The sequence below is a fragment of the Hylobates moloch genome, unplaced genomic scaffold, assembly GCF_009828535.3.
Source record: "Hylobates moloch isolate HMO894 unplaced genomic scaffold, HMol_V3 SCAFFOLD_35, whole genome shotgun sequence".
NCBI lineage: Eukaryota > Metazoa > Chordata > Mammalia > Primates > Hylobatidae > Hylobates > Hylobates moloch.
In genome coordinates, this window is record NW_026652310.1 from 2,810,046 (window position 1) to 2,837,689 (window position 27,644).

At 38.7% G+C, this 27,644-nt stretch overlaps 1 protein-coding gene across 1 annotated transcript in view; it reads right to left on the reverse strand.

Moving 5' to 3' along the window:
• Nucleotides 1–27,644, reverse strand: part of LOC116463390 (putative uncharacterized protein SLC66A1L) — a 59,077-nt gene that overhangs the window by 14,313 nt on the left and 17,120 nt on the right. Inside the window, exons 3-4 of the mRNA XM_032146468.2 lie at nt 15,693–15,822; nt 14,954–15,042 (exon numbers count right to left, since the gene is read on the reverse strand). Coding sequence (XP_032002359.1) covers nt 14,954–15,042; nt 15,693–15,822 — 219 coding nt within the window. The remainder of the gene's footprint in view (nt 1–14,953; nt 15,043–15,692; nt 15,823–27,644) is intronic.

The following is a 27,644-nucleotide window of genomic DNA, read 5'->3' on the forward strand; positions in this document are numbered from 1 at the left end:
TTGAAAATTTTCAAAAAGGGATTTAAGGGAGACTATGGAGTCACCATGACACTGGGAAAACTTAGAACTTTGTGTGACATAGACTGGCCAGCATTAGAGGTGGGTTGGCCATCAGAAGGAAGCCTGGACAGGTCCCTTATCTCAAAGGTATGGCACAAGGTATCCTGTAAGCCAGGGTACCCAGACCAGTTCCCATACATAGACACTTGGTTACAGCTAGTTTTGGCCCCCCCACAGTGGTTAAGAGGATAGGTAGCAGCAGTACTAGTAGCAAAGGGACAATTAGTTAAGGAAGGTTCTCGCTCCACCCACTGAGGGAAGTCAGCACCAAAAGTTCTGTCCGACCCAATACCAGAAGAATCATGGCAGGAATTTGTACCAGCAGTACCCGCTCCTTGTCGAGAGGAAGGGCTCCCCACCCCTGAGCCCACAGCACCTACACCTCCACCAGATAACCACACCCCTAGACCACCCAGAGCAGGCAAAAGAGGAAGTGAAGCAGCAGGAGAAACTCCTCTGTTGGCAGCTCACTTATGGCCTAAGACTGGAATCCAAATGCCCTTGAGAGAGCAGTGATATACTGGGGTAGATGAGGACGGACACACGATGGAAAGGCATGCCTTTGTGTATCAACCTTTCACCTCTGCTGACCTCCTCAATTGGAAAAATAATACTGCATCTTACACTGAAAAGCCTCAAGCTTTAATTGACTTGCTCCAAACTATTATACAGACTCATAATCCTACTTGGGCTGATTGCCAACAGCTATTCATGTACCTCTTTAATACAGATGAAAGGCAAAAGGTGCTCCAGGTGGCAACTAAGTGGCTATAGGAGCACGTCTCAGCCAATTACCAAAACCCCCAAGAATATATAAGAATGCAGCTGCCAGGAACAGACCCCCTAGTGGGACCCGAATGAGGGACCAGACATGGAGAGGCTAAGACGGTACCGTGAGGCATTAATAGGAGGTCTAAAGAAAGGGGCTCAAAAGGCTACAAATGTAAATAAGGTCTCTGAGGTCATCCAAGGAAAAGAAGAGACTCCAGTGCAATTCTATGAAAGTCTGTTTGAGGCTTACCGTATGTACACTCCTTTTGATCCAGATAACCCTGAAAATCAGCGAATGATTAACATGGCCTTAGTTAATCAAAGCACAGAAGATATCAGGAGAAAATTTCAGAAACAGGCTGGGTTTGCGGGTATGAGTACCTCACAGTTACTGGAAATAGCCTATCAAGGGTTTATGAATAGTGATGCAACAAGCCGCAGAGAAAGCCATAAGGAAGGCGAACGCCAGGCTAGACGAAACGCCAACTTACTGGCCATGGCCATTAGGGGAATTCCCCCAGAAGGAGAGGGAATGGGGGGTTCCAGGAAGAATACCCAGTCTAATCGCCAACACTTGCAACATAACCAATGCGCCTATTGTAAGGAAATACGACATTGGAAAGATAAGTGTCCCCAACTGAAGGAAAAGCAAGGTGATTTGGAACAAAAGGCCTCAGATAAAGACGAGGGAGCTTTGTTCAATCTGGCTGAAGGGCTATTGGACTGAAGGGGACTGGGCTCAAGAGCCTCCAAGAAGCCCATGGTCAGGATTACAATTGGGGACAAGAACATTAAGTTTTTGGTCGATACTGGTGCTGAACATTCGGTAGTGACCACCTTGGTCACCCCCTTATCCAAGAAAACCATTGATATAATCGGAGCAACAGGAGTTTCCACTAAGCAGGCTTTCTGTCTACAACAGACCTGCTCGGTGAGGGGACGTGAGATAGTTCACCAGTTCTTGTACATGCCTGACTATCCTTTGCCCTTGCTGGGAAGACACTTGCTTAGCAAGTTGAAAGCCACCATCTCTTTTACAAAACAGGGCTCTTTACAGCTAAAGTTACCGGGAACAGGAGTTATCATGGCCCTTCCAGTCCCCCGGGAAGAAGAATGGAGACTTTTTCTAACCGAGCCAGGCCAAGAGATAAAACCAGCTCTAGCTAAGTGATGCCCTGAGTATGGGCAGAGGATAATCTCCGGGACTGGCAGTCAACCAAGCCCCTGTACTGACAGAAGTTAAGCCTGGGGCCCAACCAATTAGACAAAAGCATTATCTGGTTCCCAGAGAAGCTCTCGAAGAAATCCAGGTTCATCTCAGGTGCTTGAAAGCCTATGGAATTATAGTTCCTTGTCAGGCTCCGTGGAACAACCCCTTCCTGCCTGTCCATAAGCCGGGGACAAAGGACTACCGCCCAGTACAGGACTTGTGCCTGGTTAACCAAGCTACAGTGACTCTCCACCCAACAGTTCCTAACCCTTACAGATTGTCAGGGCTGCTGCCGGCTAAGGACTGCTGGTTTACCTGTCTGGACTTAAAAGATGCCTTCTTTACCATCAGACTAGCTCCTGAGAGCCAGAAGCTGTTTGCCTTTCAGTGGGAAGATCTGGAGTCAGGTGTCACTACTCAGTACACTTGAACTCGGCTTCCCCAAGGGTTCAAGAACTCCCCTACTATCTTTGGGGAGACCCTGGCTCGAGACCTGCAAAAGTTTCCTGCTAAACACCTAGGCTGCATCTTGCTCCCGTACGTGGACGACCTTCTGCTGGGACATTCCACGGCAGTCGGGTGTGCAAAAGGGAGGGATGCCCTGCTTCGGCACCTGGAGGACTGTGGGTATAAGGTGTCCAAGAAGAAAGCTCACATCTGCAGACAGCAGGTACGCTACCTGGGATTCACTATTCGGAAAGGGGAGCGCAGCCTGGGGTCAGAAAGAAAGCAGGTCGTCTGCAGCCTACTGGAGTGATGAATACAGCAACCTAGAACCAGAAGGCAAGTAAGGGAATTCCTAGGAGCTGTGGGGTTTTGCAGATTATGGATTCCAAACTTTGCAGTACTAGCCAAACCTTTGTACGGGGTTACAAAGGGGGGCGACTGGGAGCCTTTTGAATGGGGGTCTCTACAACAACAAGCCTTCTGTAAGTTAAAGGAAAAACTTATGTTGGCCCCAGCCCTAGGACTACCAGATGTGACAAAGCCCTTTACACTCTATGTGTTAGAAAGAGAAAAAATGGCAGTTGGAGTTTTAACCCAGACTGTGGGGCCCTCTATCTCTCAAAACAATTAGATGGGGTTTCTAAAGGCTAGCTACCATGTCTAAGGTCCCTGGCAGCAACAGCCCTGTTAGCACAAGAAGCAGATAAACTAACCCTTGGGCAAAACCTGAATATAAAGGCCCCCATGCTGTGGTAACTTTGATGAATATCAGAGGACATCATTGGCTAACAAATGCTAGATTAACCAAGTACCAAAGCTTGCTATGTGAAAATCCCCGCATAACTATTGAAGTCTGTAACACCCTAAATCCCGCCACCCTGCTCCCAGTATCAGAGAGCCCAGTCAAGCATAACTGTGTAGAGGTGTTGGACTCAGTCTATTCTAGCAGACCTGACCTTCTGGACCAGCCATGGGCATCAGTAGGCTGGAAGTTATACATGGACGGGAGCAGCTTCATCAACCCACAAGGAGAAAGATGTGCCGGATATGCAGTGGTAACTTTGGATGCTGTCATTGAAGCCAAACCGTTGGCACAGGGCACTTCAGCCCAGAGGGCTGAGCTCATTGCTTTAACTCAGGCTCTAGAACTCAGTGAAGGTAAGACTGTAAACATCTACACTGACTCTCGATATGCCTTTCTAACCCTCCAAGTGCATGGAGAATTATATAAGGAAAAGGGCCTGTTAAACTCTGGGAGAAAGTACATAAAATATCACAAGAAATTCTACAATTATTATAGGCAGTGTGGAAACCTCAGAAAGTGGCAGTCATGCACTGCAGGGGACACCAGTGAGCCTCCACCTCAATGGCCTTAGGAAACTCTCGAGCTGATTCAGAAGCTTGAAAAGCAGCATCTACCCCTTACCAGGCACTGGTAGCAGCCCCCTTACTCCCTCAAACACCTGACCTGGTACCTACCTATTCTAAGGAAGAAAAAGACTTCATCCACACAGAAGGGGGGCAAGTAATAAAAGGAGGATGGATCAGACTGCCAGATGGGAGGGTAGCTGTGCCGCAGTTGCTGGGAGCCACAATCGTATTGGCCATGCACGAAACCACTCATCTAGGACAAGAGTCACTTGAAAAATTGTTAGCCCGGTACTTCTACATCTCACACTTGCCAGCCCTTGCCAAAGCAGTAGCACAACGGTGTGTTACTTGCCAACAGCACAATGTGAGGCAAGGCCCCACTGTTCCGCCTGGCATACAAGCTTAGGGAGTGGCTCCTTTGGAGGATCTTCAGGTGGATTTCACCGAAATGCCGAAATGTGGAGGTAACAAGTATTTGCTGGTTCTTGTGTGTACTTACTCTGGGTGGGTGGAGGCTTATCCAACACGAACTGAAAAGGCCTACGAGGTAACCCATGTGCTTCTCCGACATCTTATTCCTAGGTTTGGACTGCCCTTATGAATCGGCTCAGATAATGGGCCGGCGTTTGTGGCTGACTTGGTACAGAAGACAGCAGAGGCATTAGGAATCACTTGGAAGCTACATGCCACCTACCGACCTCAGAGTTCCAGAAAGGTGGAGCGAATGAATCAGACTATCAAAAATAGTTTAGGGAAACTATGTCAGGAAACAGGATTAAAGTGGATACAGGCCTTTCCTATGGCATTGTTTAAAATTCGATGCACCCCTTCTAAGAAAACAGGATACTCCCCTTATGAAATACTGTATCATAGGCCTCCTCCTATACTACGGGAGCTTCCAGGCACTCCCTGAAAGTTAGGTGAAATTGAATTACAGCGACAGCTACAGGCTTTAGGAAAAATTACACAAACAATCTCAATGGGTAAATGAGAGGTGTCCCATCAGCTTATTCTCCCCAGTTCACCCTTTCTCTCTGGGTGATTGAGTGTGGATCAAGAACTGGAACGTAGGCCCTTTGCAGCCACGGTGGAAAGGACCTCAGACCTGACCACCCCCATGGCTGTAATGGTAGAAGGAATCCCAGCCTGGATCCACCACAGCTGTGTGAAACCTGCAGCCGCTGAAACCTGGGAGGCAAAACCGAGCCCGGACAACCCCTGCAAAGTGACTCTGAGGAGGATGACAAGCCCTGCTCCAGTCACACCCAGAAGCTGACTGGTCTACGCACGGCCGAAGCATGAGGAAAATCATCACGGGACTCATTTTCCTTATAATTTGGACTTGTATAGTAAAAACTCCCACTGATTTTCCCCGCAGGGAGGTCTGCTCTCAGTGTATACATCAGGTTACTGAGGTAGGGCAACAAGTTAAAACAATCTTTCTGTTCTATAGTTACTGTGAATGCTTAGGAACTTTAAAAGGAACAAGTTTATATAATGACATTCAGTACAAGGTATGTAGCCGAGGAAACGACTGACCAGATGTGTGTTATGACCCCTCTGAGCCTCCCATGTCCACATTTTTTGAAATGAGATTAAGGACTGAAGACTGGTGAGGACTCCTAAATGATACAAGTAAAGTATTAGCCAGAACAGAAGAAAAAGAGGTGCCCAAACGCATAATCTTGGGATGTGATGCCTGTGCTGTCATTAATAGCAATAAGTTAGGAAGGAGATGCGGCTCTTTTAGTTGGGAAAAAGGGTATATGACCAAATATAAGTACATTTGTTATGAATTAGGACTGTGTGGAAATGAATGTGGATACTAGTCTTGTGTCTTCTGGGCCACTTGGATAAAAAATGAAAAGGATCCTGTCCACTTTCAGAAAGAAAAAAATGGCCCTTCCTGTACTAAGGGACAATGTAACCCCTTAGAGCTAGTAATAACCAATCCCCTTGATCCTCGCTGGAAAAAAGGGGAGTGTGTGACCTTAGGAGTCGACGGGGCTGGACTGGATCCTCGAGTAAATATCTTGGTTCGAGGAGAAGTTTACAAACGCTCTCCTGAGCCAGTGTTTCAAACTTTCTATGATGAACTAAATGTGTCAGTACCAGAAATTCCAGGAAAAACAAGAAATTTGTTTTTGCAATTAGCCGAGCATGTAGCCCAGTCTCTCAGCGTCACTTCATGTTAGGTATGTGGAGGAACTGTAATGGGAGATCAATGGTCATGGGAAGCCCAAGAATTAGTACCTACAGATCCAGTTCCTAATGAATTTCCAGCTCAAAAGAATCACCTTGATAATTTCTGGGTCCTAAAAGCCCCAATTATTGGACAATATTGCATAGCTAGAGAAGGAAAAGAATTCACTAACCCTGTAGGATGACTTACCCTGTAGGATGTCTGGGACAGAAACTGTATAATGGTACCACAAACACTGTCACTTGGTGGAGTTCAAATCACACAGAGAGGAATCCATTTAGTAAATTCCCAAAGTTGCAAACCGTGTGGACCCACCCGGAGTCCCACCAGGACTGGACAGCCCCCACTGGACTATACCAGATAAGTGGGCATAGACCTTACGCCAAATTACCTGACGAGTGGGCAGGTAATTGTGTTATTGGCACTATTAAACCATCTTTCTTCCTACTGCCCATAAAAACAGGCGAACTCCTGGGCTTCCCTGTCTATGCTTCCCGTGAAAAGAGAAGTATAGCTACAGGAAATTGGAAAGATGATGAATGGCCCCCCCAAAAGAATCATACAATATTATGGGCCTGCTACTTGGGCACAAGCCGGCTCATGGGGATACTGGACCCCAATTTACAAGATCAACCAAATCATATGGTTACAAGCTGTCTTAGAAATAATCACTAATAAAACTGGCAGAGCCTTGACTATTCTGGCCCAGCAAGAAACTCAGATGAGAAATGCTATCTATCAAAATGGATTGGCTCTTGACTACTTGCTAGCAGCTGAAGGAGGGGTCTGTGGGAAATTTAACCTTACTAATTGCTGTCTACACATAGATGATCAAGGGCAAGTAGTTGAAGACATAGTTAGAGATATGAAAGAACTAGCACATGTGCCCGTGCAAGTGTGGCATAGATTTGATCCTGGGGCCATGTTTGGAAAATGGTTCCCAGCACTAGGAGGATTTAAAACTCTTATGAGTTATAATAGTAATAGGAACCTGCTTACTGCTCCCTTGTTTGATACCTGTACTTCTTCAAATGATAAAAAGCTTCATTGCTACCTTAGTTCACCAAAATGCTTCAGCACAGGTGTACTATATGAATCACTATCGATCTGTCTTGCAAGAAGACATGGGTAGTGAGAATGAAAATGAGAACTCCCACTATCGAGTGAGATTCTCAAAGTGGGGAATAAGGGAGCAGACCACCCCTCATATTGTCTTATGCCCAATTTCTGCCTCCAAAGAAGGAAGAAGTAAAAACTAAAAGGCAGAAATGAAATCCACAAGCAGACAGCCCGGCACCACGCCCTGGGCCTGACCTAATCGGTTATCTTATCTATAGATTACATACATTGTATAGAAAAGCACTATGAAAATCCCTGTCCTGTTCTGTTCCAATCTAATTATGGGTGCATGCAGCCCCTAGTCCCATACCCCCCGCTTGCTCAATCGATCACAACCCTCTCAAGCAGACCCCCTTAGAGTTGTGATCCCTTAAAACGGACAGGAATTGCTCACTCAGAGAGCTTGGCTCTTGAGACAGGAGTCTTGCCAATGCTCCCGGCCAAATAAACCGCTTCCTTCTTTAACTTGGTGTCTGAGGGGTTTTGTCTGCAGCTTGTCCTGCTACATTATATTCTAGCTGCACTGGCAGGTGATTAGATGGTGCCCACCCAGATTAATGGTGGGTCTGCCTTTCACAGCCCACTGAATCAAACGTTAATCTCTTTTGGCAACACCCTCACAGACACACCCAGGATCAATGCAATCAAGTTGACAGTATTAACCATCACAAGTAAGTTTAGATACTGAGAACCAATAGCACTCTCGTATTTGTTTCCTACATACAAATGATAAATGTAGTTTTAAACATTATTGCCAATTTTCATTAAATTCATTAACCAATCATTCTAAATGTTTTATTTACCATAAAATATTAATTCATGAGACTTACTTTTATCAACAAAAAGCAAGGCATTAGTTGCCATTTATTAATTCAAAGTGTTCTCTGTAGAGATTTTCAGAGAAGCTATGGTTTTTTCTTAATATCTGCTATTATAATTTTAATAAAATTTAATATCTAAGATGTGTTAATTTCAATGCTTCTAATCTTGGCCCCACTTTTCTTTTTTATCAGAAGAACCAAAGAAACCAAGAAATCTTCACCTGAATTTGATCCCTTGCTAGAATAATAATAATCTAGGAGACTTTGGGAAAGAGAAGACTTTCCTTATAAACGAATATTACAAATATAATAATGAAATGGCTATCGCATTAGCTATTTACACTTCTTAGAAGATATATATGTGTATATATATGTATATGTGGATATATATGTGTATATATATGTATATGTGGATATATATGTGTATATATATATACACACACACACACACACACACACACACTTTTTGGGCGATATATTAAGTATCTATACATGTTTATTCTCTGACGGCAAAAGACACAAAAAAGTTAAGGAATAAGATTCCAAAACTTACAATAAGCCAAGGAAGATGATGCACAAAGTAAGTACTCTTGTGACACTTACCAGCTGGTGCCTTTAAAACCACACCGAGTCCATACGTGAAGTTCCCAATCATGGCCAAGGCAAACAGCAGAAATGAAGTTCCTTCAGTAGATCTTCTTCAGAACTAACAACAGAAGCAAGGATGACAGTAGTTGTTATTTTCTCTTCACTATACAATACACAGCTTCACAAATCACCCAAGTTTTAAATTGTATTTCATTATCATAAATATCTTCTGATTGTAAAAAAAAAAAAAGTTTCTTGCACAAATGTTGGAAGATGTGGAAAACATGAAGGCTAAAATAATACCACTCATAATCTCAATACTCAGAAAATATTCTGATTCATTTCTTTCTTTTTATGCAAGGTACATGACTATACACAGTATACATAATATTTTGTTATATCCTTTTCTCCCGTATTATATATTATAATTTTTGCATGTCATTAAAAATTATTTATCAACATTTTTAAATTGCTTCAGAATATTCCACTGTATTCAGCATTTGAGTTGTCCCGAATCTTATAGATGGCATTTTTACAAATTCCTCAGTACATACATATTTTTCCATCTTTCTGGTAATTTCCATAGAATTGATATCCAGATGTGAAATTCATACTTTTAAGGGTGTTGACACAAACTGTCAAAATGTCTTCCCGAAAGACTTTGAAACATCTACTCAGCAGTGTATGTATGTGCAAACAAACTCTATTCATATCAGCTGTGATTCCTATATTTTCTTTATATTTGCTAATTTATAGACGAAAAAGTTGTTATTTTATTTCACATTTATTTAATTCTTAGAGAAGTTAAATTAACTTTCATGTTTGTTATTTTTCTTTTTTTTTTTTTTTTTAAGAGAGAAAGTCTTGCTCTGTTGCCCATGTTGGAGTGCAGTGGCACAATCTCAGCTCACTGCCACCCCCACCTCGCGGATTCAATCAATTCTCCTGCCTCAGCCTGCCAAGTAGCTGGGACTACAGGCACACGCCGCCATGCCCGCCTAATTTTTTTTTTTTTTTGTATTTTAATAGAGTTGGGGTTTCACTGCGTTGCCCAGGCTGGTCTTGAACTCCTGAGCTCAGGCAATCCACCTGCCTCGGCCTCCCAAAATGCTAGGATTACAGGCATGAGCCACTGCCATTTCTTCTTTTTTTAATTATCCATTTTTGAGTCCTATGTAAATTTTTATATAGGACTGTTTTTTCCTTTTGGTTTATGGAAATTCTTAGTAACATTTTGTTCTTTGCCATATGTGCTTCCTATCTATTTTGTATGTTTTGGTTTTATACCTATATTTGATGTACAGACATATTAAATATTTATAGTTAATTCTATAATTTTTTTCCCTTATCCATTTCTCTTAAGATTCAAAAGTACTAAGATTTAAACATTTAAAATATTATCTATGTGATAATGATAACAATTAGTATCCTTTTAATCATGCAGCTCAGTACTAGATTGGGAGTTAGTAAATGCTAATCTACTGTGAAGCTGCCTCTTGGGCACATTTTTAAGGCAATTCTAAGGGAGAGACTATAATATTCTCCCCTGAAAAAAGTACTGCTTGCATGAAGCTTCTTTATTCGATGTCTGTAGTGTACTCCCTTGTTAATGACTGGATTACTTATTCTTCTACATGTTACCTTTTGCAATACTTCATTTCAAAATATTGACAAACATGTGAGACTATTTTGACCAGATGGAAACTCAAATGAATGAATTAGAGAAAATTACTCTTTTACTCCCATTACACATTCAGAAATTCAGTTAGAGTTTTTAGTTTCCAGGACCTGTGGTAAATAAAAGAATACACTATTGGAAATTCGAATAAACCATGGGTGGTTGAAAATTCAGAGAGATAAAGTACACATGTACACGTTGGGTCCCTTCTAGGTTGCCACAATGAAGTATATTAGTTGCAAAGTGCAAGGGAATCATGACTTTTTCACAAGTTGAACACAACCACAAACATCCATGCCAAATGCTTTGTATAATTTATTGTGACTTCATTACACTGCCATTAATATGCAAACCCAGGAAAACAGATTTAGACAACAATTCCAACTGATCTAAATTCTGCTGCCTAAACTTGAAGGAGCTTAACAAACAAACAAAAAATTGATCAAGAATCGATTCTTGTGACTTTGACTTCCATATTGTTGGTCCCAAAAGCACTACTCAGAATTCCAAGATCTCTTCCAAAGGTAGACACAAAGTCATAAGAAACACTTTTGATTCATCAGAACAAACAGAGCAAATAATGTACTTACATTTCTATATAGTTGGGGAAATCAAGATCCCAAGTAGAATACACAAAATACATAGCCACAAATAAAGCCTAATATTTCAACTATGCCAACTGCATCCTAAAAGCAGTAACATAAAAAGAGTGATAGTTTTATGGATCAATCTAAACATACATTAGAATCTAAATATTTTAAGGGAAATGGAGGGTCATTGGACAAAACTATGGTGGAAGTATTTATTCTCTGTAGCCTTGTTATTTTGGAGGCCAATGAGTATTAATCATCTTTCTAGGATGAGTGGTATTCCCTAATCAAGTAATAACATCATTTATTCATGCATGTGGATATGCTAAGTTGTTTTGAATAATGGCAATTAAGATTTGGAAAAAATAACTTCAGCGTAAGTGTATCTATGGGGTTTCCATCTGGATTTCTGGTTCAACCCCACAGAACTCTTTCTCTGAGTACCTGCCTGTAGATGGGCCAAGTGGGCAGGTTCACCAGAAGAATTGGTCTCCTCAGTCTGGGTCAAGCCTTTCTGCCCATCAGCCTGCATCCCAAAAGGAAAGAAGGTGCTTTCTGGATTTTCAGGATCTTACTGAGCCCCAGTCAATTCTAATACATTAAAGCACACTACCTGCGAAATCCCAAAGGAATGAAGTTTCTTAGAAGTTTTTCTAAAAGTTAATAAAAATTCTTTCTTTTATTTTTTATTGGGAGAACATGGAGAGGAGTGGGGATTGAGCCCTGGCATTCTGTCATTTCATTTTTGAAATAAAATACTTCCTGAACTAACCACAGCACTTCTACAATATTTTTGTGTAGGTTATAAAATTAACAACAACAAAAAATTCTGCAAAAATATTTCTAAAGTGACCAAAAAAATGGATCTAAAACAAAGAGTTGATGGGCTTTTCAAATAAAGATTACCTTTTTTGCTTCTGTTGAAGTCTCATGTTGATTCTTCATCAAAAATAGACTTGGTATTGCCACTGACAGCGTAATGCACACTGGCACCCAAGTCACACATAAATTCTGCAGGCTTCTACCCCCTAGTGCTTAAAAACAACGAGGGCAATGGTGAACAACTGCCACAAGCTTCCAAAATGATGTCCAATGGCACACATATTTACTGCAGCTAAATACCACTTATCTGGTATTTAATCTCCAGACCACTTGAGTTTTCAGAATGGTTACACAACAAGCGTCATCCAGAAAAAAATATGCTGTTGAGTTAGAACTCAAAATCACTAAGTGCATCTGAGAATAGGATAACCACAGAAAGCACCTGATGGACGGTTGTGATTGGCTGGATCAATTGTAGGAAAGGAAAGTGCTACTTTAATTGCACAGCTACACATTTACAAGCTCAATGCATCCATCCTAGTGCTGACAGGCCTTGGGAGGGAACAGCAGACAAGAAAGAAGAACACTGCAGAAATGAAGTAGGACGATAGCACAGAATAGGATCAGAGGAGATTAAAAGTGGTGTCAGTGGCAACAGTAGCCAACAGAAATTAAAGGCAGCAACAGGGAGTGTGATTCAGGCCTCTGAGAGAAGGAGAGAGGAAGCAAAAAGCCCTGAGCTTAAGACAGATAAAAAGCAAAGAGACTATGAAAAAACCCAGGCACCACTGGAACATGCCAAGCAGGTTTCCAGAGATATGGAAGAGCAGTCATTTAATCGACAAACTCTTACTAAATGCCTACATTCTTAGCAACCAAGAATGCAAAACTAAATAATTTACGCCCCTACTCCAAGAGACTGTAAATTAAATCATTACATCTTATGGATCTTATCTCCTAAATCTGCATCTAGATGACTCAAAGCTTAAATCAGCAGTGCCAGGTCAAGGGTACATTTTGGAAAGCTCTCTGAGGAAAAAATCAAAAAGCACCTGATCCATAACTTTTAACTATACAGAGCAGAGTGACTCATTCTCCATGGGCAGTGGCTGGCTATGTTCTTACTCTATCAGTTAATGATAAAAGCTTGAGAACTTCCAGGAGTGGGGTCAAATTGAACCCTCTTATTCAGGAAGCTAGGAAATACTGGGATGCAGAATTTTAGTAAAAGTGAAAGACAAAATCAAAAACCACAAGCTAACAAACATACAAAAACCTATGTTTAAGTAGAAAACATGTTTCCTTATAAACCAGACAATCATCTACCATGGGTTAATAGGGGCAGGGTAGGTCCATGCAGCTTTAACCTCTATATTCTGTTTTTAATTTCTTAGTTATGTTGCATCTGTACTAGGGTTAGCATCAGCAGACATCAGACACACAGATATCTGACTGCAACATTCTGGCTAAATCATTCCCACTTGTTTAACATAAAAACTGATGAAGCATTTATTTTAAAACATTTGTAGAGTTATAACTGCAAAGGTAGGGCTCATGGCTTCTCATATATTACAACCACATGTTAAGACAATAGACTTCAATAAAAAATTACCTTCAGACACATTTTGTATTTGAAGGATTCACTTTATCCCTCAACATTCCAGGTTGGATAGCCCATTGAGCACATGTTCCTTGGTGAAACTTAATTTTTTTTGAACTCTGCATTGACCCTAAGTTTAACAGCATTCCAAATTCAGTCTACTTTGCCCACAGAAGATATTGCAGCTAAGCAAAACTCTGTTCCAGAAACCTCATAAACTGTGTGAGTTGCTCAATTTAGCCCTGAGGGAGTAAATTGAAGAAAGCTGGACTGTCATATTGTTTTAGACTGTTTGCCACAGAAATTCAGGATTAGTTCCAGATAGATTAAACTAGTTACGGTGGTGACTATATATATATATATATATATATCCCTTATCTTAGTGACCTTTTACCAAATGGTTCCTTTATTTTAGTTCTTGGTGCCATTATTTATTTAATACACTTAAAGTAGGTTTGGTGGGGGTAGGGGGTGACACAGGGGAGGGAACTGATTGGGTGCCCTTTAAGTACCAAATGCTTTACTGGAGATTTCCATATATTTTACAATTCATTCATTCCACCACTATTTGCCGAATGTCGGCTATGTACTCAGTCTGGAAGAAGACTGAGACAGTCCCTGTTCTTATAGAGCTTATGATTCACATGATACCAATTACACTGTAAATCAGCTTGATACATACCTCATATCACCTTAGGTTGATTTTGAAATCTAATCCCTCTACCAGCTGGCTATGCGACCTCAGTCCAGTTTGTTGATGCCTCAATTTCCTCAATTGTATAAAGGAGTTTGCCATGGAAAATAAGCGAGTTCAAGGAGCACATATAAAAGGTCTTTCACCATGCCTGGTACGCAACTGGGGGTCATCTTCCTGCCTTCCTCACTCTAGTATCCAGTAGGATTTGTATTTGATTTGCAGATTTGAGTAGCTGTTCCCACCCTTGCAATAGTTACAACCACCAGGGGGCAGTAGAAAAAATATGCTCCACCCATCCCAAGGAGAAAAATGGAGCCACTCTCATAGGTACATAGATAAAAGTAAATTTCATTGTTGGGCTGGCTTATAAATACACACGTGAAGAAACAGTCATTTAAAAACACAGCAATCAAAGCAAAAATAAAAGTAATAGTATTCAGTTATTCAGCAAATCTATATTTCAGGCCTATTCTGCGCCAGCCTCTGAACATTAAAATAGTGTCTGTCCCAATGGGCGATATGAAGATTAAATAAGTTACAACAGGACTGACAGATGGTAAGCACTTAAAAACTACTTGTGGCTACTATCTTGTGGAGGATATGTTTTTAGATTAGCCACAAGAGAAAAGTGGTACTGCTTACCACCTGCAGAAACCTCTAAAAGCATTTGACTATTCCTGCCAATCTCTCTTTCCTTTTTCTGACTAATCATTTCTGTTTATTTTCCAATAACACAGATGTGTTAATGTGTCCAATGACACCGACCAATTGAAAAACAAAGGTAATAACATGGAATCTAAATATGCCACATCCAAAAATTCTCAAAGGACTCACTTGGGTGGTTGAGAGAAATGTTATGTCTTATCAAAATATGCCTTACTCATTAAAAATAACTCAAAAATGCTCTATTGGTTTTTAAATGAGAAAATGTTCTATTACAAATAGAAGTATTGGAATGAACTATCACCAATCTTACATTTTGTTCTTCTGATTCTTTAACCTGTAGTACATGAATTGTGAGAGTATGATTATATCCATGTTCATGTAGAAGATGGCTGTAAAAATCTGGAGTGGTAGATAAGGATGGACATCCATAAACATAAAATCTAAGGCCACCATTATCCAATATATATATTATAGTGTATGAAGTTGACTAAGCCATTTACATGATTAAATACATTAACAAAGTATTCTAAAAGCTTACAAATAATCCACTTTATTTTTTTCATTTGACTACTACTGTAGAAATATTTGCCTATAGCCACTGACTATATTTTTAATCATGACTCTCATTGTAGACTATGTGTCAGCATCAGTGGATTATTGTTCAACCTTAGTATAGAAAAGAACAAGAATCCCCTAATGGCAACATATCATGTTCAGCTACCTTGAGGCAAGAAAATATTAAAACTGTATGAAGAAAAGGAATTAAAACTGGATGTAGACTTTAAAAATATATCTGAAAACAGACAGGCCTCTATTCTACTATAAAAAAAAATTTGTCACATTGAGAGGGTTGTCAGATACAGAACACTTATGCAATATTTAGAGCAGGTCTATACTAAAAAATTATTTGTTGTTTATCTGAAATCCAAATTTTACCGGGTATCCTGTATTTTGTTTGCTAAATTTTTCAACTCTACACATGAAGCCCTCCATGCACACATAAACCAGAGCCTTCACTCTTTTGAAGATAAATCTGGAGAAAGTTTTACCTGAATAGGAAGTTGGTTAGTCAGGTAGCAACCTTTGAAATTTGTCAGGTCTCCACCTATCCAGCAAAGCAGAAAACCCAGACAGACTGCTTCATCCACTCTTCCACTTCTGTAGGCTACAAAGAGCTGACTGGAGTGGCAATAGACAAATAAACACTTGGAGCACAGAACTTAATGAGCCAACTCAACACCAGATAAAAACAAAACCGATGATGTACAGCAATAAGACATCTCATTCACTTCCATTTAAGCCTCTAGGACTCTTTTTAACTCATCTTCATTCATAGCATACAGCAAACATATCTAAAACCTAAAAGAAGCTCAGTGACAATACTAAAACATTAATGCCTCTTATATCTGCCTTTTATCTTTTCTACTAGAATTTATATATATGTCCTAAGTATGTGTTTGTTCTTTCTTGGCCTCATAGTGGGGGAAGATATTAAGCCATGTAATTAGAGAGACTAGATATATCACTAAAACATAAGAATAGTGTTTATCGGTGATTACATTTTCAGCCAGTATCTATTTTTTCTTTTAAATTTACTTCTAATCAAGTTGCCCACATTGCAGGTGGACAGGTGGACAAACAGAGAAATTAATGTGAAAATCTATTTGGCTCCCTACGATGTCACCACTTATGCGGAAATGTTTTTAAAAATCTTGGGTCCTGGGATCCAAAAGACCTGAAGACATGGCTTATCACCTGTGGGACATCAGACAATTACTTAATCTCTCAGAATCTCACTTTCCATATCCATAAAGTAAGATTAACTTTTTAAACCAGAAGTGTTTATTGCAGGAAGTTGACCAAGGTTTGAATTGGGTGGCCCCACTTGAGGCTAAATGATGACCATAAGCCACCAGTGGTAGAACTGGGAATCAGCCTAAAGCTCCTGACTCCAAGTTTATAATCTTTCACTACCACATATACTACCTAAAAGTTAATATTTCCAGAATTCATATCTGAGACCATAATCCCACTCACATCAATGCCGAGTTATTCCTCCATTAAGCGGTGGTATATATACCAATGTGATTTTCAAAAGACTTTGTTATGTTTCAGATTTCCAAAGCATCTGAGGACTGACTGTATTCTCTACCTTTTCCCAGCATTTTATAAACAGATGACCTATCTAGGCACACATATTTTACAAATTCCTTTGAGGCAGCTCTCTTTTGCTTGAGATTTTTTTTCTAGGGTAGATATAGTTGGTATCTGACTTCTAGTTGTAAACAAACTTAGCAAGAATGGAAAACCTTCGCCTGTAGGACTAAACTGCTTGGATTTTTTTTTTGAAAATTATCCCCATGCCCACAAGAAAAGAATAGGATAACACAATATCCCACCAAAGACTATTTAAATTTTTACTCTATCAAAGAACATATTGGAAAGGAAATCAACATAGGATGGTGAAGAGGTAAGGTACATATGCTTTATTGCCTTTCTGATTACTAAATATAAAAGATTTGTATATCTTAACTGAGAAAAAAGTAGTCAGTATAATGTATTGACCATCTTTGTTATATTCCAAAATGTTTTAGAGTGATGCTTTTTAGCACCTTCAAAATATACAATACAAAGAGAACATTTGTTCAATAGCAAGCCCAATTTGAAAAAAATACTTAATATAAAAATATTTAAACTTTTTTTTAAAATAAGAAATTATGAACAAGAGTGTTACACTATAGACTTGAAATCCAAGATTCTCAACTTACGAGAAAGCAACAAACAGAAAACAGACAATAGAAACCAATTCTATAATCATGCTCCAGTATTTCCAGGAATTGGACATACATCTTGCAGGAGATGCCAAATCCATAAAGTCCCAGTCACACAAATCTTCCTGTCCTCTACTGAGGAGATACGCAGTTGCACCTGTGATTCCATAATTAAAAGTCTGGATGGCTGATGTTGCTGGTTCTTGGAAAATGCAATTTAATGTCAGAAGGAATCTTTCCTTTTAAAATAATGCTTTGATTCATACTGAAGCTGGCTACAAGTTGTTTTCAAATCTGTAAAAATTAAATGTAAAAAAAATTGTGTAATATTTTTTCTTAGAAAACATTGTTGAAAGAAATTAAAGAAAACTTAAATAAATAGGAAGACATTCCATATTCATGGATTGGGAGACTTAATATAGTTAAGATGGCAAAACTACCCAAAGTAATCTACAGATTTAATGCAGTTCTTATCAAAATTCCAACTGCCTCTTGTACAAAACTGCACAAGTTGATCCTAAAATTCATATGGAATTGCAAAGAATACCAAATAGTCTAAACAATTGTGAATAAAGAGAATAAAGTTAGAGAACTAATACTTTATAATTTCAAAATGTATGACAAAGACAGTAATCAAAACAGTGTGGTAATGGCATTAGAAAAGACATACAGATAAATAGAATAGAATGGAGCATCCAAAAATAAAATCATGCATCCATGGTCAATTGATTTTGACAAGGGAGCCAAGACCATTCAATAAGGAAAGAATACTTTTTTCGACAAATAGCAGTGGGACAACTGGATAACTACGTGTAAAAGAATGAAGTTGAACTCTTACCTCACACCACATACAAAAATTAACTCAAAATAGATAAAAAGCTTAAATTTGAGAATCTATATAACTCCATAAAATCTAGAAAACATAGGGATAAATATGTATGAGCTTGGATTTGGCAACAGATTCTTAGATATGACCCCAAAAGCACAAGCAACAAAAGAGAATATAAATTGACTTCATCAAAATTTAGAAACTTTTGTGCATCAGAGAACATTATAAAGAAAAGTGAAGAGCCAACCCACAGAATGAATAAGACCTAGTATTTGATAGTACAACAGGGTGGCTATAGTCAACAATAATTTAATTGTACACTTTGTAATAACTAAAAGAGTATAATTGGATTGTTTATAACATAAATGATAAATGCTTGAGTATACCTCATTTTTTATGATGTGATTATTAGTTATTGCATGCCTGTATCAAAGTATCTCATGTACCCCATAAACATATACATCAATTATGTACATCAATTAAGTAAAAAAAATACAAATTAAAATTTTTTAAAAGATCACAATGAGACACAGTATAATATAATTGTCAAATTCAAAGAATGAGTTTTGAAAGCAGCAAGAGAAAAGAGTCATGTCCAAGGGAGCCCCCATGAGACTATCAGTGGATTCCTCAGCAGAAACCTTGCAGGCCAGAAGGAGGTGGGATGATATATTCAAAGTACTAAAAGGTTAAAACTTCCAACTAAAAATATTCTATCTGACAAAGTGTCCTTCAGAAATGAAGGAGAAATAAAGACTTTCCCAGATAAACCAAAGCTGAAAGAATTCATCACCATTAGACCTGACTCACAAGAAACTCTAAGGAGAGTCCTTCAAGTTGAAATAAAAGGATGCTAGAAAGCAACATTGAAGAATACGGAAGTATAATACTCATGGGAAAAGGTAAATATATAGACAAATGCAGAATACTGAAATACTGTAATGACGGTGAATAAATAACATTTAACTCTGGTATTTAATTTAAAAAATAAAAGTATGAAAAATAAATATAACTATAAAATGTTGACAGACACACAATATAAAAAGATGTGATTTGGGAAACCAATAATATAAAGTGTGTGGGGTAGTAGAAGTACGATAATACAGTATTTGTAAGCAATTGATGTTAAGGTTGTTATCAACATAAAATAGATTGTCATAAATATAAGATAGTTTATGTAAGTCCCATGGTAACCACAAAGAAAAACATCTATACAAAATACAGAAGAGAAAATGATCAAAATGTGCCACTCAAAAAATAAAATCAATGAAACACAAAGGAAGATAGGAGAAAAGGGACAAAAATCTACAAGATAAACATAAAATAATTAATATAATGTTAATAATAAGTACTTTACTATCAGTAATTACTTTAAATATAAATGGATTAACCTCCTCAAATAAGCCATAAAGTGGCTGAATGGATTTTGAAAAAAGATTCAACTATATACTCTCTACAGGATACTAGCTTTAGATTTAAGGACACGCATAGACTGAAAGTAAAAGGATGGGAAAAGATATTCTGTTTAAATGGTAATTGAAAAAGACCAGATGTGGCCATAGTTATGTCAGACAAAATAGGATTTAAGTCAAAAACTGTCATAAGACACAAAGAAGAACAATATATAATGACAAAAAGATTAACTAAGAAAATAGAACAATTATAAGTTTGTATGCACCCAAATCAGAGCATCCAAATATATGAAGCAAACATTGACAGAACTGAAGGGAGAAACACTTGTGCAATAATAGTAAGAGATTTCAAACCCCACTTTCAATAATGGATACAGCAACCCTGATAAAAGATTAATAAGGGACCAGAAAACTTGAACAAGGCTATAGACCAACTGGACCTAACAGACATATACAGAACATTCCACCCGAGAGAAGCAGAATCTATATTCTTTTCAAGAGCACACAGAACATTCTCCAGGATGAATCACCTCAGATCACAGGCAAGCCTTAACAAATTTAAGATTGTAATCATACCAAGTATTATTCCCAACTACAATGAAATGTAACTAGAATACAATAGCAGAAGAAAGAACGGAAAAATTCACAAATATGTGGTAACTAACATACTGCTGAATAACAATTGAGTCAAAGAATAAGCCAAAGGGAAATTAGAAATTACCTTGAGACAAATGAGAATGGAAACACAACGTGCCAAAATTTATGGGATGCAGCAAAATCAGTGCCAAGAAAGAATTTTATAGCAGTACATGCCTATATTAAAAAAAATCTCAAATAAACAGCTTAACTTTACACCTCAAAAAAATTAGAAAAAGAAGAACAAATAAAGCCCCAAGTTAGCAGAAGGATGAAAATAATAACAATTAGGGAAAAATAAATAAAGTAAGAGAATAGAAAAACAGAAAAAATCAACAAAACTAAGGATTTCTTAAAAATATTAACAAAATTGACAAACTCTTACTTAGCAAGACTATAAAAAATGAGAAAACTTAAATAAATAAACTCAAAAATAAAATACATTGCAGCTGATGTCACAGAAATAAAAAAGATTATGAAAGACTACTATGAACAATTATATGTGAACAAATTGTTTAACTTAGAAGAAATACACAAATTCCTAGAAATATACAACCTACCAAGACTGAATCTTGATCAAATATAATACATGCCTGTACCTAAAATGAGTAGGGAATTTGTATCAGTAATCAAAAACTTGCCAACAAAGAAAAGCCCAAGACCAGAAGGATTCACTGGAGAATTCTATTAAACATTTAAAAAGTTAATGCCAATCCTTCTCAAACTCTTGTGGAAAAGAGCATTATCCCAAGTGAAATAAGGCAGTCACAGAGGCACAAATACTGCATGATTCTACTTATATGAGGTATCTAAACTAGTTAAACTCATAGAAGCAAATTATCAAATGGTGGTTACAAGGGTGTGAGGAGGCGGAAGTGAAAAATTGCTGTGCAATGGATATAGAGTTTCAGCAATGCAAGATGGAAAAGTTCTAGAGGTATGCTGTACAACAGTGCACATATAGTTAACAATACACTTAAAAATGTATTAATAGGGCTAATTTTATGTGAGGTGATTTTTACAACAAAAAGACATAAATAAAACATTGTGAGAGTGAGAAACAGAAATTATAGTTCAGAGTTCTAAAGAGGAGGAAGCTCCAAAAAAGAACTCCAGAAATCTGTACATAGGTCACCTGTGCCTTTGGCTGAATAGGAAGGCAAAGTAGGGCAAAACTCCTTTAAGTCAGGCAAAAAACAACTACCAGGGAGAGAAAAGCTACCAGGGTACTATTAACTGAAAAACTACTGCAGCTCACACAGGACTAAGAGACATTTGAGTTCTGAACAGGCAGGGGAAAGAGATTATTTAGAAGATAAGGAACGTTCATAAAGCACCCAAAAAGACTGTGCCTTCAGAGTAAGGGTAAACAAGCTGTAGAGGATATGCTAGACCCACTCTAACACAGTTTAAAAACAAGCCTTAAAATTATCAAACTTATTTTCAAATAAAGTAGCTGTTTGCCCAAATAAACACCAATACTCTTAAAAGTTTTCAAGAAAGACTGTCACATTGTTGAATATAATGTCCAGCATCCAACTGAATATTGAAGACATTCAAAGAAGCATGAAAATGTGTCCAATAGTGAAGAAAAACAAATTAGTCAATAGAAACAGACACCAAAATGATAGAGATGTTGAAATTAGCATGCATTTAATTGTTATAGATATACTCCATATGTTGAAGAAGCTACAAGAAAACATGAAAATTGATATGGTTTGGCTCTGTGTCCCCACCCAAATCTCATGTTGAATTGTACTCCCATAATTCCCACATGCTGTGGGAAGGATCCAGTGGGAGATAATTTGAATCATGGGGGCGGTTTCCCCCACACTGTTCTCACAGTAGTGAATAAGTCTCAAGAGATCTGATGGTTTTATCAGGGGTTTCCACTTTTGCATCGTCCTCATTTTCTCTTGTCACTGCCATGTAAGAAGTGCCTTTCACCTCCCACCATGATTCTGAGGCCTTTCCAGCCATGCGAAACTGTAAGTAAAATTAAACCTCTTTTTCTTCCCAGTCTCAGGTATGTATTCATCAGCAGTGTGAAATCGGACTAATACAGGAAATTGGTACCAGTAGAATGGGACAGTGCTGAAAATATACCCAAAAATGTGGAAGCAACTTTGGAACTGGGTAACAGGCAGAGATTGGAACAGTTTGGAGGGGTCAGAAGAAAACAGGAAGATGTGGGAAAGTTTGGAGCATCCTAGAGACTTGTTGAATGGTTTTCACCAAAATGCTGATAGTGCAATGGGCAATAAGGTCCAGGCTGAGGTGGTTTCAGATGGAGATGAGGAATTTATTGGGAACTGGAACACAGGTGACTCTTGTTATGTTTTAGCAAAGACACTGGCAGCATTTTGCCCCTGCCCTAGAGATTTGTGGAGCTTTTAACTTGAGAGAGATGATTTAAGGTATCCGGAGGAAGAAATTTCTAAGCAGCAAAGCATTCAAGAGGTGACTTAGGTGCTGTTAAAGGCATTCAGTTTTATAAGGGAAGCAAAGCATAAAAGTTCAGAAAATGTGCAGCCTAACAATGTGATATAAAAGAAAAATCCAGCTGGGCATGGTGGCTCACACCTGTAATCCCTGCACTTTGGGAGGCCAAGGTGAGTGGATCACCTGAGGTCAGGAGTTTGAGACCAGCCTGGCCAACATGATGAAACCCCGTGTCTACTAAAAATTCAAGAAGTTAGCCAGGTGGCATGGTGGTGGGTGCCTGTAATACCAGCTACTCAGGAGGCTGAGGCAGGAGAATCCCTTGAACCCAGGAGGCAGAGGTTGGAGTGAGCCGAGATCATGCCACCACTGAACTCCAGCCTGGGCAATAAGAGCGAAACTTGGTCTCAAAAAAAGAAAAAAAAAAAGAAAAGAAAAAAGAAAAATCCATTTTCTAAGGAGAAATTCAAGCCAGCTGCAGAAGTTTGCATAAGTAATGAGAAGCCGAATGTTAATCCCCAAGACAGTGGGAAAAATGTTTCCAGGGCATGTCAGAGGTCTTCACAGCAGTACTTCCCATCACAGGCCCAGAAGCCTAGAAGAAAATGGTTTCGTGAGCCAGGGCCAGGGTCCCTGTGTTGTGTGTGGCCTAGGGACTTGGCGCCCTGCATCCCAGAACTCCGGCCATGGCTGAAAGGGGCCAACGTAGAGCTCAGGCTGTGGCTTCAGTGGGTGGAAGCCCCAAGCTTTGGCAGCTTCCACATAGTATTGAACCTGCGAGTGCACAGAAGTCAAGAATTGGGGTTTGGGAACCTCCACGTGGATTTCAGAACATGGAAACACCTGGATGCCCAGGCAGAAGTTTGTTTCAGGGGCAGGATGCTCATGGAGAAACTCTGCTAGGGCAGTGCAGAAGGGAAGTGTGGGGTCAGAGCCCCCACACAGAGTCCCTATTGGGGTACTGCCTAGTGGAGCTGTGAGAAAAGGGTCACCATCCTCTAGATCCCAGAATGTTAGATCCACTGACAACTTGCACTGTTTGCCTGGAAAAGCCACAGACATTCAACACCAGCCTGTGAAAACAGCTGGGAGGAAGGCTGTACCCTGCAAAGCCACAAGGGTGGAGCTGCCCAAGACCATGGGAACCCACCTTTTGCATCAGCGTGACCGGGATGTGAGATGTGGAGTCAAAGGAGATCATTTTGGAGCTTTAATATTTGTCTATCCCGCTGGATTTCAGTCTCACATGGGCCCTGTAACCACTTTGTTTTGGACAATTTCTCCCATTTGGAACAGCTGTATTTACCCAATACCTGTATCCCCATTGTATCTAGGAAGTAACTAGCTTGCTTTTGATTTTACAGGCTCATAGGAGGAGGGGACTTGTTTTAGATGAAACTTTGAACTGCGGACTTTTAGGTTAATGCTGAAATGAGTTAAGACTTTGGGAGATTGTTGGGAAGGCATGATTGGTATTGAAATGTGAGGACACGAGATTTGGATGGGGCCAGGGTGGAATGATATGGTTTAGCTCTGTGTGCCACCCAAATCTCATCTTGAATTGTACTCCCAAAATTCCCACATATTGTGAGAGGGACCCAGTGAGAGATAATTTGAATCATGGGGGTAGTTTCCCCCATACTGTTCTTGTGGTAGTGAATAAGTCTTGTGAGATCTGATGGTTTTATCAGGGGTTTCTGCTTTTGCATCTTCCTCATTTTCTCTTGCCGCCACCATGTAAGAAGTGCCTTTCACCTCCCACCATGATTCTGAGGCCTCCCCAGCCATGTGGAACTGTAAGTACAATTAAATCTCTTTTTCTTCCCAGTCTTGGGTATGTCTTTATCAGCAACATGAAAAAGGACTAATACAAACATGGTAAAAAACAAAGTTAAAAGTAAGATTTTGTAAAAAGTGTACCATAAAATACAAATCATAAGAAAACTAAGTTGGCTATAACACTCAGAAAAAGTAGACTTCAGGACAATAAATATTACTAAAGAAAAAAGAGACATTTTATAATGATAAAGAAGTCAGCTCCTCAAGAAGACATAGCAATACTAAATGTCTATGCACCTAATATAGAAACTTGAAATATATGAAGCAAAACTGAAAGAATTAAAAGGGGAAATAAGACAAATCCAGTACTATATTCAGGATTTCAATTCTTCTCTCTCAGTGATTGATAAAACAGTGCTGTTAGCTAACTTCTTATTGACTCAGCAAGGATGTCTTCTTAACAAACAGTAGTGTAGAGAAGGCACCAAAAAAACCTATCAACCAGCTTGATCTAATTGACATTTATAGAACATTACACACATTATAATGTTCAGAGGATACATTCATTTCAAGTAAATGGAACATTCATCAAGAGAAATCACATGATAGGGCATAAAACTAATTTCAATAAATTTAAAGTATCACAATAATACAGATTATGTTTTTTAGCTACAACAAAAATAAATGAGAAACAAATAACAAAAGATATTTGGGACATCTGCTTTCAACAGTGATAAGTTGGGATTACATTCACCATCATGCCTGAAATCACAAAATGGACAAAATATATGAAACAATGATTTAGGGGCATTGGACATCAGGCAATGAAGAACAGAGAACCTGGAGAAACCTCAAACAAAGGAGGTGAATGAATCCTATGATTACCAAAACTTATTGCCTGGAGAGAGTCTTTAGGTTGTGTTACAAATATCCGAAAGCAAGGATGAGTCAGGAGATCGCCCTGAGAAAGAACTGGGAGTTCAGGGAGGCCACAGAGCTAGAGTTTGCAGAATAGAGTACCAGCAAGGATAGAACTGCACAAAGAGAGAACTCTGGACAATCCCTCTCAAATCATCAACTAAATACTTATCAGTATATCCATGTAAAGGAACTACCTAAGATCAAGAGGAAAAACATCCTAAAAGATTAGAAGGAAAACTCTCTGGATCTCCAGCAGAGCCAGGACTAGTGCCTGTTTTCACTATTCAGACTGGAAAAACTAATAACTCACAACACATTGGGTTGAGTATTAAGAAAAGTTTTGCCTTAACAGTGAGGCAAAATTAGGCCCATACAAAAAACTGCTCCCTGTAACAACAGGAACAAGGTGAGGAAATCTGGTATCACCACTTCTATTTAACATGGTAACAGAGGGTGGAGCCAGTGCAATAACACACAAAAAAAGAAATTAAAGACAAACAGAATGTAAAGGAAGATGAAAACTGTCTTTGTTCACAGACAATGGGTTTGTTTCTCTCCGAAGGAAAACTTACAGAATCTATGAAAACACTACTAGAACTAACAAGTCAGTTTAGTGTATTGCAGGGTAGAAGATCAATATATAAAAATCAAATTTTATTTTTACACACCAGCAACAAATAATTGAAAATTGAAATTAAAGTATTAATATCTCTTACAATAGCATGATTACAAATGTCAGTCCACAAATTCAAGAACGAAAAAACTGCAAGCAGTAAAATAAAATAAAACCATACCAAGGCATATCAAAATCACAATGCTACAAACCAGTAATAAAAATAATAATGAGAAAAAATCTTAAAAGCTGCCAGGAAAAATAACAACAAAAACTAACCCAGATACTTTACACACAGAGAAACTTCCATCCATACTTCGTACTCTATACACAAATTAATTCCAAATACCTCACAGGCCAAACGTAAAATCTAAAACTATGAAACATCTAGAAAAAAAACACAGAATAATAAATTTGTAATGCTGAATTAGGCAAAGATTTCTTGTGTAAGACACCAAAGCACAATGTAAAAGAAAAAAAAAAATTGGCCTTCACTAAAACTAAGAACATCTGCTCTTTGAAATACTTTCAACAGAGGGAAAATACAAGTCATAAGTTGGGAGAAAATATTTGAATAATCCCATATTTAATTAAGAACTTGTAGCCAGAATATATAAAGGGCTCTTAAAACTCAATAATAAAAAAATTGTAAAATGAGCCAAAAATTTGAACAGATACTTCACCAAAGAAGACATATGGATAGCAAATGAATGTGAAAATAAGCACAACATCATATAACATCACAGAAATGCAAATTAAAACCACAATGAGATACAACTACCCACCTATTATGATGTCTAAAATTAAAGACTGATCATACCAACTCTTGGTGAGGATTTGGAACATATGACACTCATACCCAACTGATAGTTTGTAAAATGTTTCAAGCACTCAGAAAAAAGCCTGGCTTAAAAAAATAAATAAATAAAGTAGGCTGGGCATGGTGGCTCATGCCTGTAATCCCAGCACTTTGGGAGGCCAAGGTGGGGTGGATCACTTGAAGCCAAAAGTTCAAGACCAGCCTGGCCAACATGGTGAAACACTGTCTCTATTAAAATTACAAAAATTAGCTGGGCTGTTGGCACATGCATGTAATCCCAGCTACTCAGGAGTCTGAGGCACAAGAATCTCTTGAACCCAGGAGGTAGAGGTTGCAGTGAGCTGCGATCATGCCACTGCACTCCAGCCTGGCTGGGCAACAGAATGAGACTCTGTCTCAAAAAAAAAAAAAAAAAAAGCTAAACATACATATACTTCCCTTATGATCTGGCGATTCCACTTGTAGGAATTTACCCAAAAGAAATAAAAACATACCAACCACAGAGTTGTACACAGATGTTCATCAAAGTTTTATTCATAGTTGCCAAAAATTGGAAACAACACAAATAGATAGCTGAGTAAAAAAATTGTGTCTTAGTCATACAATAGAATCTGTTTAGGATTAAAAAGGAATGAATTACTGATATATCAACAAATTGGACAAATCTCACATACTGTGAAAGAAGCTAGCCTTCAAATAGTAAGCACATACTTGATTTATAAACGTTTTTGTATAAGAAAAACTAATCTATGGTGTGAGAAAAAAAGACCAGTGTTTG